The 13,062-nt window shown below is 32.0% G+C and overlaps 1 protein-coding gene across 7 annotated transcripts in view; it reads left to right on the top strand.

The window, feature by feature from the left end:
* LOC138126091 (uncharacterized) overlaps positions 1 to 13,062 on the top strand; it is a 48,527-nt gene that overhangs the window by 24,305 nt on the left and 11,160 nt on the right. For 6 of the 7 annotated variants that reach the window (XM_069041766.1, XM_069041765.1, XM_069041769.1 and 3 more), the window contains one exon: positions 4,404 to 4,567. In XM_069041766.1, the coding sequence (XP_068897867.1) occupies positions 4,404 to 4,567 (164 nt within the window). Of the gene's footprint in view, positions 1 to 4,403; positions 4,568 to 7,947; positions 8,305 to 13,062 lie in introns of those variants that run through there. The other variant, XM_069041767.1, reaches the window with a different exon arrangement.

Raw genomic sequence — 13,062 nt, 5'->3', positions numbered from 1 at the left:
GCACAAATCGGGGGTAAAAATTGTTCGGAAAACCTCCTTAACATATTCTTTTGAAAAAATTCCAAAATTGAATGTTGCAAGATTGAACAAATTTGGCTTTTCGAAAGTGCCATCTTGTGACACTTTGTGTAAAAGTTGCTACCACATTTCTGGGCGCACTGTACAAAACATTTTTTTTAGTAAAAGTCTGTTTTTGAGATATAAAGCATTGAAATAATTGAGAAAAAAAGATACTGGAAATTTCTCAAAAACCAAGACTTTTATTACAAAAAAAAAATTGTATTTAACTTCTATTCATCGTTACCAACTACCGATTTTTTTTTACAAGCATTTCGAGCACATCCTGTATACCTTATGTCGCCCCTGGACCAATGAGTTATCTATTAGTCAAAGTTTCATCAAAATCTATTAGGTATTTAAGCATTCACAAAGAAATATACAGGGTGTTATTGAGAGTTGTACAGATATTTTAACCACGAGCTACTGGCTTCATGTAGAACTCGGAAAAAATATCTAAAAAATTCTATGTCAAAAAATAAAATGACATTTATTTTTTGAGCTACATTTTTTTTTAATTGCTTTTAGTCTTCTACGTTGTCCTACAACCTCGTAGGTAAAATTTCGGCACATTTTAAAACTACACCCTGTATATCATGTTTTATAAAATGTACGCCAATGTAACCTATAGGAAATATGCTTTAAAACAAGGAAACTGCAAAAGGGCTGTGATTTTGGGATCTAGGAGAATAAATCGTCACTGAAGAGTATTATGGAAATTTTTTTGGTTCAGCTTGGCAAAGAAATTCGCACAAAGAATATCAAGAAATGGATGAAACGGAGATTTTGTGTCACTATCTCATCAAGAAACTTTACCGACTTCCATACGATTCCTCCATATGGCTCTTTTGGACATTTTCGTCTTTCTTGAATTGAAAATTGTACTTCAAGAAATCTTAGGAGTACTTTACACTGTTGGAGGGAACCCTCTTGAAGAAGGAAATAATCTGTGAATTAATTGAATTGCTCTTCAGAGAGATTCCAGCTCAAATGGAACAAGTTTTGAAATCATCTTCAAGTTCTTTTGGGGTGAAACCATCAAATGTTCAAATATTCTTTGAATGTAGATTTTCTTCGGTTGAAATCTTAAGGAAGCTCAAAACATTACACTTGATTTTAAAATATACTAGTGCTCCATTTTACAGAGGGAATGATGCTTGACGATGGACGAAGAATTTCACTTGTCTTGTGGAACAACAAAGCGCAGCATCTAACATTATACCAGAGGCAAAAGTCTTCTGACGTAAGATTCCGTTTTCCTAGGTTCCTTTGTTTCAATGATGGAAGAAAATAATTCTTAATGGTAGAATCTTGAAAGTCATTGGCGCAGTTTATGTTCTTCTGACTATTCCTGTCTTTCGGTTGCGTCCCTTAACTTTCTTTCGTACAAGAAGCTAGGTGGAGAGTTCTCTTCGAACACAGTTCAATTTGTTGGCATGTCTTAATTCAACGATCTATTTTCTAATGAGCAGCTAAGAGGTAAAGTTTGTGTTTCTTAGAAGAGTTGTAAAATTTTCTTTGATGATCCAAAAATTATATTTACGTTGAGATTTTGATCCATACCAGCGATGGCCTTACAGAAGAACTGTTTTGGAGTAAAGATTCTTCGTGCTTTGTGAATAGTATTTATTAAGACCTGGATGAGAATTCTTGTAGAGGAATTTCTTTCGTGATATTAAAGGATTATGTTTCTTTGGGAATATTAGGAGGATGAGGTAGAGTCCTTTTAGCAAGAAAGTTTTACAGCTTCGGGCAAGGAATAGGAAGAAAGGGACATAACTGTCTTGGAAGAGATTGTTGAAGTTTCTCTTTTGGAAGACCTGACGGAGCTCCGAAAACCACTCGAATATCACTCCTGTCGAAGACTTTAACAAACGGTGCTCTCAACCACTACATTTGCTGTAGGTAACACATTTGATATTATTTGTTAAGCACAAAATTTTCTTCTTGGTCTATTTTAATTTAAAATAGTAATAAAATGATTTGTAATTTTTTTTAAATATAATTTGAGTTTAAATGATTGAAATGCAAGCACATTTATAACACGGCTTTTGTTTTTGAATCTACCTTTGTTTGGTATAAAATCTGGAATGGAATTATTTGTGGTTAATTAATTAACATAGCATTATTTTCTAATCTACATATCTGAAAGATTTATCATAATATCCACAGCAATTATTACCGTTTTGTGCTTTGTGGTCCAAATTGTAACCAAATATGCAAATCCTTGCCAAATTCTCATGCTGTTGAATATTTAACAGTCTTTAGTAATGTTGTTTTGCAAACATAAAAAATATTGGGATAAAACAAGAGCTCGCTGTGGGCCTGTTGATTTTATTTGAGCATAAACGAGGTAAAAAAATACACCACAGTGAAAAATCCGTGGTAAAAAGTAAATATCGAAAAATATAGAATATGAATATGTAAATAATATAGTCAAGAGCCAAAAGACCTATGTTTTTATTTTAATGAGGTAAAAAATATGTACTGCAATCTGAAATAAGATTAAGACATTTTCCTTCTGTGTAAACATTCTACTGAGAGTTTTTCACAAAAGTTAAAATTTTCCGAAAAGAAATACTTCTTTTCATAGATTCATGATCTGTCTTGATGTTATCTTATCTTGACGGTAGAAGTCCTGGAAGCAACAAGAAAACAATCGAACGAGGGAACTGAGAGCCTGCGTGTCAAGGAATTGTAAAGGAAACTGATCTCTTGATTTTAGAATTGAATAAGTTGATCTGATTGAAGCCACAACATAGTTCTTTTGTACAGTGTCTCCTGCAAAGAGAAAGTCCTTTATCAACTAGACTTTGACTTTTTCGAAAACAAAAGCTTTAACGTGATCCTGTAGACAGAAGCTATAACATGTTCCTTTCTTCCAATGTGTTCCAGAAAACAGAAGTTCTTGACCAAATTCTTCGTTTTCTCAGCGAAGTCCTGGAATGGCTTAAGGGAAAGGGTATCTATGTTTTCAGTTATTCATCCTTTTTTATTCCAAATATTCTGAGCCTTATAAATCTGTTCTTCTATTTTTCCTGGTGATTTATAATCTTCATCAAAGCAGTGCCATACCTTAAGATATCATAATTTTCTTAGTTGCTCTTCTTCTTCTTTTTCGAGTTCTTTAACTCTTTATTCTCGTAGCTTCTCCCTTCAAGGGAAGATGATCTCTACATCTAGAAATTCTTGAGGAACATGAAGATTGAGAAATCTGTTTTCAACGAAACGGAAAAGATATTTGTTTTACAATCTAGATTATGGACAATTCTATGGAGAGGTCGTGCTGCAACAATAATTCTGGCTAATAAAAATAATTATTATCAACAATATAATAATTATTATAATAACTTTTATGGCGGAACTACCATTTGAAAGCTCTAATTATCATCGGCCAGAGAAGCTGGATGTAGTTATTATTTTGATGGATGGCCGCCCGGGAAATGAGTTGCGTTGTCACTTTGTTGGTGTAAAAATACAGGGTGTTTTTGAAAGTTGTGCAGAAATTTTAACCACGAGCTACTGGCTTCATGTAGAACTCGGAAAAAATATTTAAAAAATTTTATGTCAAAAAATAAAGTGACATTTATTTTTTGAGGTACTTACATTTTTTTTTAATTGCTTGTATATCATGTTTTAAAAAACGTACACCAATGTGGTTTCCTTCGCATTGGCGTACATTTTATAAAACATGATATACAAGGGTGTATTTTTAAAATGTGCCGAAATTTTACCTACGAGGTTGTGGAACAACGTAGAAATGTCATTTTATTTTTTGACATAGATTTTTTCCGAGTTCTACATGAAGTCAGTAGCTTGTGGTTAAAATTTCTGCACAACTTTCAAAAACACCTGTAGATTACTAGAAAATTAAATAATAATATAATTTGTTTTGTGAAAGGAATTATTAATAGAAAAATTCATAATAATAATTCGAGACGTCCTGGATGCCGTGCCCCAGGAAAATATAATTTATTTATTTGAACATTTCGGTTTTTCAGGGTCCAGCTCAACACGACGTAATTAAAAACTGTAATCTTTTAAACCAGTAGCGTTGATAAAGTGCGACCGACAAAAATACAACACCGTGTCTATTGATTTTGCTTTAATCTGGTAAAAGCATCGCTCGTTTGTAATCTTGACTGATGTAAACATTTATCCATAATGCATCAATAAACAGGCACCCATCTCTATCTACCACCTCAAACCGTCCGCACGAACATAAAAAATTTGTCTTGAAAATGACGGGGTCATTTATAAGCGCGTTATTTACGGCCGCCGACCGGAAATTAAAAACGATGCTTAATTTTTAGCGAAAAAAAATCACGATTTTCTGCCCGTTTCAGCGAAGTGAACAGCTCCAAAGTGGCGGTGCAGGAGAGGGCCGGACTGTTCGACATTAGAGCTACGGCGGAGGTACCGTCTTTAAACGGCCCTGAGGAATTCTCGTGTGAGCTTCGCATCCCCCAAGCCAATTACACCGTCAGAAAGGAAGCTATCTATTATCCCGGTGGGTGAGCCTAATTTCTATATTTTATAAACTAAATGCTACCTTTAGAACTAGAACATCGCATGAGCGCCATTCGCAGCGCACTTGAAACATCGTAAATTCTAACACAACAACGGACTGAAGAAAAGTTTTAATGCACTGGCGCATTGTCAACGGTAATGCTATGTGCTGGGAACGTGATTTTACAAGGGATGGGGGAAAGTGATGGGGAAAGTTTTCGAATATTCTGATCTATAAAATTAAGTAATAACTGCAATGAAAAAATAATAACACAAAAAAAAAATAGTTACTAGAAAGAGTATAATGGGCGTATCTTAAGATATCAATTTGTGCATATTAAATATCCTAATCATGAGTAAAACTAGGAAGTGAACCAGGCATAATCAGTACAGAGTAATTTTTATGAAATGACAAAAAGAAGCAATATGTGATGTGGTAGTAAGGTTTAAAATAGTATATTATATCATTAGTAGTAGAAATGTCTCTTTTTGTGCTAAGCCCAGAGATTGAAGACCGAAATGCAGTTGAGGTCGACAACTGGGCGAAGCACAAAAAGAGCTTCTACTTCTAAGTAAGAGATGAAAATATTTATTATATGAAAATAATCTAAAATTAGACAGTCAAAAAAATTGTTCAAAAAATTGAACTTGAAAATATAGTTATGAATTAAGAAATAGAAACAGAATTTATATTTGCAAAACAACTGCGAGAAACAGAAATTATTTTAGTGGAGTGCCAAATCTAATGACAATAGACGTATTTAGAGGTAATGCATGATTATTGAAAGATTAAGAAAAGCGAAATATATTCCTCGTTATTGTTTTTTTTACCGAAGTGTAATTTAAACAATTTTAGTCTGTTCGATTAAAACAAATTAAGAAATTAGAATCAATGTGATTATTAACAACGAAAAGTAAGTTAAAAAGAATCCACCTACAAATAAGACGTAAAAAACAGGAAACAATACTGAACTGCAACATACGCGACATAGATTTATCAGTGTGCAGCTCCCTAACATTATATCTTGATAAAGCAGAGTGCAGAACACAATCAGAAATCTTCCCTTTCTAGTAAAGTTTGTTTGAGGAAAATCGATGTATCAATTTCTGAGTTAATTGGAGTCAAACAAATAAGCAGACGGACAAGAAATCTAACAACTTTTGTTATCGAAATAACAGACAAACAATTTAATTTGTAGATGTACACAGTGATCAAAAAGAAAACAAATCAGAGCAGGCGTTGCAAATTATCGGTCATGTCGTAGCGGAATCGTGTGCAAATAAGCGTTCAATGCTTGGGCGTAGAAATAAACAAATAATAATACATGTATTATTGTGCATTTTATTATTAAATTCATAAAATAAACAAGAGCAACATTTTATATTCGTAAGAATGGGTGATTTACCAGGTTTATTGCCAAACGCGACGTCACTGGTAAGCAGATTTTTCGGTGAAATGTCAAACAAACGTCAGTTTTAAAGCAACGGTATTGATGTTAACCTTGAAAATAGTTTTCGATTTTGGCAATATTTCCGGACGTTTCCTGTAATTGCAAGCAACAATTATCCCAGAATATGACGTAAAATGAGTTTACCATTGAATATAAAGCATTAATTGTTAATAATTAATTAATTAATTAATAATAGATTTTTTGAAAGGTAGGCAACCAATAAAACGACTGTGTATAGCAAGTATACATATGTGTACGATTAAGCTAAGAGAGACGCTTTGATAAAACAAAAGATGATGTAGCACTCTTGATTTGTTTTTTTTTTAGTGATCACGCTCTATTATTTCGTCAATTAATTAAACAGGTTAAGTTAAGGATTTAATTAGAGAGGATTTAGTAAATGTAGCTGTTAGTTGCGGTACATAGGAAAGTGTTATTTCTATTTTCATCTTGTTAGGTTCACTTCTCTAGTACTGTTCAGCAATATCATACATAATAATTCAAGCGTAAATTTCGAAAGTTTGAACAAGAAGTTAATTAAGGTGCCCACAGCAATCATGTAGATACAACTTTTCGTAAACTTATATTTTTGTTGTAGGTAAGTTAGATAAGATGTTTAAAAAAACGGGGAGGAACGACAAGCTTTGATAAGTTATAAAAAATAATTGAAAAACAGAATTGTTTTCTGAATATTTTTGTTTGTGTTCCTAAAAATGATCAAGAGTTTATCAAATAATAATTAATAGTTTTAGTGTCAAATTTATATCATAATCATGATGCAAAAAATTACTTTAAGATTTTTTTTAATGTAACTTAGTAAATTTAAGATTTTGATATGATCGTTTTGAAACGATTTTGCCAAGAAAATTCTCGACAACAAATATTGTTGTAGAAAAAAATATTTAAACAAGAAGAAGTATTTGTCCGATACCTCCAAAGAAAGTGAGTTTGCATGCATAGTTACCAGTGGGTAAAAGTTTCTTTTTCGTTCACTTCACTTTCGCTCATCGTTTTTCACTCACTGTCTTTCATTCACTCGTAAATTTTTCCAATTCTTACTGTAAATTAAATTTTTTAGACAACATTTGATACCGCGCGGCACTTGCCTCTTCATAATCCATTCGCACAATTTCCACAACGTACAAACAACCACTTTATTGATATTACAAGACTTTGTTTGTTTTGTATTTAATTTTTTTCCATAGCAACAGACCGTCCAAAAATGTGGTTTATTTTTATTTAAAATTTTGTATAAAAAGTTACAGACTCAATTTCTAAGGAAGTATAGAACAAAACCAAATACAGTAAGGCCACTTTCGTTCACTTGAATTGCATTGTCCACGAAGCGCAATTCATGTGAACGAAAGCTTTGCCTTCCTCACTCTTACTGTAAATAAATATTTTTTATCTTACAGGTGGAGTTTTTGAGCTACCTTAGACCATTGTTTTCGGTGACAGAAGTCAAATTTTAATCACAAGTGAGATAAAGTACTCACTAGTGAGTTAATTTGACAGTTGCCATTTAACTTGACATAAATCACTCACAAGTGACTAAATTTGACAGCTGTCATTTTACTTGAATGAAACTGCATTTCTTGGATTTTTGCAATAGTTGCACCTGTAAGATAAAACGTCGTATATCACACGTGATCGAAATGCCATTATTAAACTCGTGAGAAGTGTCCCACTCGTGCGCAAGCGCACTCGACGGTCAAAATTCTCACTCTTGTATAATGATGCATTTCTATCACTTATAATATAATATACTATTATTTAATTGTCGACCTAGTCCAGGTTTTTTTATCATCAATATACAAGGTGTGGCACAACTTATGTATAAAAAAATGAACAGAAGTTTGTCATTCGCAAAGTGAAATCTCAAAATTTAATATTTTTATTATTCTAACCTTACACTGTCCATTTTTTTAAGGTAATGTTACTGAGGATAGACAACCCTCCAAGCCCCTCAATGTGCTGCCCTCTTCAAAACACTGAAACTAGCCAATGCGGCGACTTTGTCTCTTTCGATCTAGGAGGCCATGGTTAAAAAGGACCAGATTAAAACGTTGATTTATTCAATACCATAGAATTGTTATGTAGAACAACAAACAAATAAAAAAATTAAATCCCAATTAAGCAAGCTTTAAAAATCATCATCTTGAAGCTAAATCACTTATTGAAAAATGACAATACGACTTTATGTATTTTATTGTTCATCTGTGTTCCCAGTATGTAAAATTTCTTGTAGTATTTGCTGTTTCATAATAAATTGGGGATTTTCTTTCGAGAGCGAGTACTCATTAAAACTGATACGGTTTACTGCATGAATTAAAACGACATTTAAAAAAAATCTATTTCTCAAAGAGTGTAGACTACTCGAATAATAATTACGATGGGGATACTATTTTTTAATAAAAGGGAGATTTGTTGTAGTTGAACCAAGTGAGTCATTTAAGCTTGAAAAGAAAAAAAATATATACAAAATTAATTAGGGTGGAATATTTAATACACTGGAATATGTTTCACTTGAAAGAAAGAAGAACAGTGTGCACTATTAAAAAAAAATATCTCTTAGCTGGCGGTCCCCAGGGCTCTGCACTCAGGCCACTCTTATTTAAAATATTGGTAATCTTGTGACCACCCAATAATAATTATTACTACGGAAATATTATTTTTTTAAAACATGACGGAACCTGGTCATAATTGATCTAAATGTGCAAATTTAAGTTAAAATGAAAATAAATTTTTGCCCAAAAATAATCTGTGTGGTATATTTAATACACTGGAAATATTTCACTTAAAAGAAAGCACAAACAGCTCCTGCTGTACAGTGGACAGAATTAAAAAATGTATATCTCTTAACCGGTGTTCCGCAAGGCTCTGCACTCGGTCCAATCTTATTTAAATATATTGATTATTATGAACAGAACTAACATTTATAGGTCGAATAGTTTAGACTGCAAGATCTGGAGCAGAAACAAGCAGATTATTTCTCAATTAAAAAATTGTTCCAATCTTTTGTAATTTTTTTTTGTGAATTCTCACTGTATTTTTTCCTGAAGCAACACAGCTCTCGTTATCTGAGAAATAGTTTTGAAAAAAGTGATGCATTAATTTCCGTTATAAAAATAGTTTTGTTATTTGTTTATCCAATTAGGCGTCGCTGTATAGAATTACAATGTGAATAACGTTCTTACAACCTTCACCTTGTTATTTCAGACTAATTGCAAATTCGATCCGCCATTAGCCGTCTCCCTGCAACAGAAACGTATTACTTGAAATACAAAACGCCAATAATAGCAGCGACATCACTTAATTATATTTGTTCTCCTCTCGGAAATAACGAGCACATTTCACCATGTCCTGAAAGTTTTCGCCGTTTCAACTCATATCTTGGAGCATTTCTATAATTAAACCACCTGTAAAAGCGGAACATCCTTCTAATTTCGCAGCACACTCCCCCGTCGAAATAGTGTTGTTTCTTTGTGCTCGAAAAATAAAACCGCCAGTTTCCCATGAACTTGTTCGTGTGAACAATGGCACAATGTCAAAATTTATTGCGGCGAGGAATCATTCCAGGAGTTCCAGTTGCGATTTCTGCGGTCATAAATTTGACGGCCGATTTAGTGGACTGGCGAAGCACAATGCAGGAGCGCTTCCTGCAAACACCCCAACAAACAATAAACAAAACCTCAAGCCGTTCTCAACGAAATTCCTAATTAAATTTTAAAGTGTTGGAAGATCATGCTCGGTATTCACAAGCAGATGCTTTGAATCGTTTAATTAGTTTGTTTTAAATAAATTCGTGTTCGTAAGCGAAATAATAAACCTACTCGGGGGTAGTGGAGGGAGTGCTCATTGTTCGGATTCGCCCAATTTACACGAGGCTGCATTAAATTCATAAACTTACATAGAATCTTGTTTTATCACTTGACGAGCTTGTTTATGGAACGAAAACAAAAAATGTGCTTCCATCTCGTTGCAAATCCGAAGAATTATGTGCTGCGACACTTACCGTTTTTGGGATTACACAGTTAATAATTGTCCAAAAATTCTGAAACTCGGTAGGCACAATCTACAATTACTATTCTATGATTGATCATGATCAATTTTTTTAATTAAAAGAAACAATTAATTTAATTAATTATTATAAAAATTTCACTTCATGAAACCTACCTATTAAATAATTTAAACGCAAAGGACAATTTTTATCTAGAACAGAATTTAAAAATAAATAGTAAATAGGAAAACAACAAAAATCAGGAGAAGCTGGTAAATTGTGAAAACTGAATTTAGAAAAAATAAGAATCAAGGGAAGACATTGAAATCGAAATATTAACAAAAAACAGGAAAGAAAGAAATCATACTTGTGTTTGAATAAAAATTTTAAAAATATTTAAAAGTATGGTAAATAAACCAAGTTACCTTAAGAATTATTAGAAAACATTGGATAATTATTATTTCATCAAAGGAAAAAAGTAAAAAAAGAAACAAGAAAAAAATCAAAAAGTCAAACAAAATTAAAAAAATAAAAAGGTGTGCAGCATAAATCACGGATGTAGTACCAAAGCGCCCCGTACTAACCCTTTCGAAGCGCTACCGTCGTCAGCGAGAATCTAATCGCTGGGCCCCTACCATCATCATCAGCTGCGCGCCGTCGGAGCGCGCCGCACCATCCCCAGCCAGGCTATAAAAGGGATGCACGCATGGACAAATCAATCATTATTCATATGATCATCCAAACTCCCTCAAGAGTCCCACTACAAACCTTTATTAACTTTGTTTACCTTTATGTAAATAAACAATTTACACCACAAATGCTGTTAAAGGTGTTTTATGTTTGTTACATTGCGTTATAAAAAAAAATTACAGAATTTTCATTCTAAAATACAGGGTGTATCAAAATGACAGCACCAATTACTTGTAATTGTATAAAGTACAGTGAGAGGAACATGAAAAAAATAATACAAATGTTCTACTGATGATTTTTTGTTTTTCCTTATTTTTCCAAGTATTTTATTTTTTTTGTTGACATATACAAGCACATGATTTATTCAAAAATTGTGTAACAAAAATTTTAAATTTCGGTTTTTAAAAAGCAAATGGACTAAAAGAAAAATAATTTAATTAGTGAATGTTATTGCAATTGAATGAATATTCTGTCTATGTATGTACTTAATTGGAACAAAAAAATTTTTTTTTCAAAACATTTTTGGTTAACATTTTCTAACTTTAACATGCTGTAACTTTTAATTGAAGCTGGGAAAAACATTTTTTCAATTTTTTTGTGTTCTCACTGTATTCTGTACAACTGCTAGTAGTTGGTGCGTTCGTTTTGAATCACCCTCTATGAGTTTTGAGATATTAAAAATTAAAATGTTTTTTTAACTTCTTTCCGAAGGGGTGAAGAAACAGTGTTTATCATCCATACGGGGTATTTCACGAGTGATAATGAGCCCGACGGAATTGAAAATGCAACCCACAATACATTTGGAAGGTAAAGCTGGATATTTGCCGCGTCCAAATCCGTCTTTACCTTCCAAATGTATTGTGGGTTGCATTTTTAATTCTCTCGGGTTCATTATCACTCGTGAAATACGCTGATTCTGTGTTTTATTCATTTTAGTAAATTTATCAATCTATTACTGCATACAGACTGTTTGATAAAAAACGCCTCAACCCATAAATTTTTTATTTTTTATTATCCGATTTCAATGAACAAAAAAAAACAAAGATATGGTTTTTCATGCGCCACAAAACAGCCATAATTTTTCTTTGGCGTTATCTTCAATAGCTAACGATAGTCAACTTTTTTTTTAAATGGACATATGTAGTTTTTTAGGCTTAGTCTGGTAGGGTTTTTTTCGAATCTAATGATGTATTAAAAGTTATCATTTGATCGATAACTGAAAAAAAAACACTTTTTAATTGTGCTTCAGCTTGTTATGAAATTTTCAAGCGTGCCGTGAAAAACAATCGGAATACAATTAGGAACAAAAGTCAAGTCAGTTTGAAAATTTTCACGTGCAATTGTGAAGTGCTTTATTATTATTTTCTTGGAAAACATGAATAATAATAATAGTTATTTTTTCTGTTAAATTTTTGTTTTTGACTAATTACGATTTTTATTACATCGAACATAAAATAATAGTCAAATGACTGCTATCCTGCATGACTGGCAATGTTGTTATTTTAAAAATAAAACAGTTTAAAAGAGTAGATGAAAATTTCTAACGTTTGGATGACATTTACCGCACTTTGTATTCCGATTGTTTTTCACGGCACACTTGAAACTTTCATAATAAGCTGAACCACATTTAAAATTTTTTTTTTTTCAGTTAGCTATCAATCAAATGATAACTTTTAATACATCATTACTCATTAGATTCAGAAAAAAAAACCCTACCAGACTAAGCCTAAAAAACTACATGTATCCATTAAAAAAAATTGACTATCGTTAGCTATTGAAGATGACGCAAAAAATATATTTTATGACTATTTTGTAGCGCATGAAAAACCATATCTTTGTTTTTTTTGTTCATTGAAATTGGGTAATAAATAAAAAAGTTATGAGTTGAGGCGTTTTTTATCAAACAGCCTGTATACAGGGTTATGATAAAGTAACGCACAAAATTCAGAAAACGTACAGTATTAATTGTTGAAAAAAATGCAAAAACAGTTTTTAGAGTAAATTCTTGCGTTAAAGTATTGTTTAATTTATTTATTAGTTATTATTAAAATCAAGTTTATTAAGTTTTTTATCAATTTGCTTTTTTTTTAATTTTACTTAAACTAGATTTTGATAATCCAGAAAAATTAGCTCTACCAAATAACCTAATCGAAATCGTAGCTTCCCATTTGGAAAAAAGATTAATGACGTCATAACTTTGACAGATTTGACCCAATTTTTTTAAAAGACGCAGAATTTAAAAAAAACTGACGTGTTTTTGTATTTTTTTCAAAAATTAATACTGTGCGTTATGAATTTTGTGCGTTACTTTATCACAAGCCTGTATAATATTTTAAAAATTAAAAATAATAAACC

The sequence above is a fragment of the Tenebrio molitor genome, chromosome 3 (assembly GCF_963966145.1).
Source record: "Tenebrio molitor chromosome 3, icTenMoli1.1, whole genome shotgun sequence".
NCBI lineage: Eukaryota > Metazoa > Arthropoda > Insecta > Coleoptera > Tenebrionidae > Tenebrio > Tenebrio molitor.
This window is presented reverse-complemented; position numbering and strand designations above follow the sequence as displayed.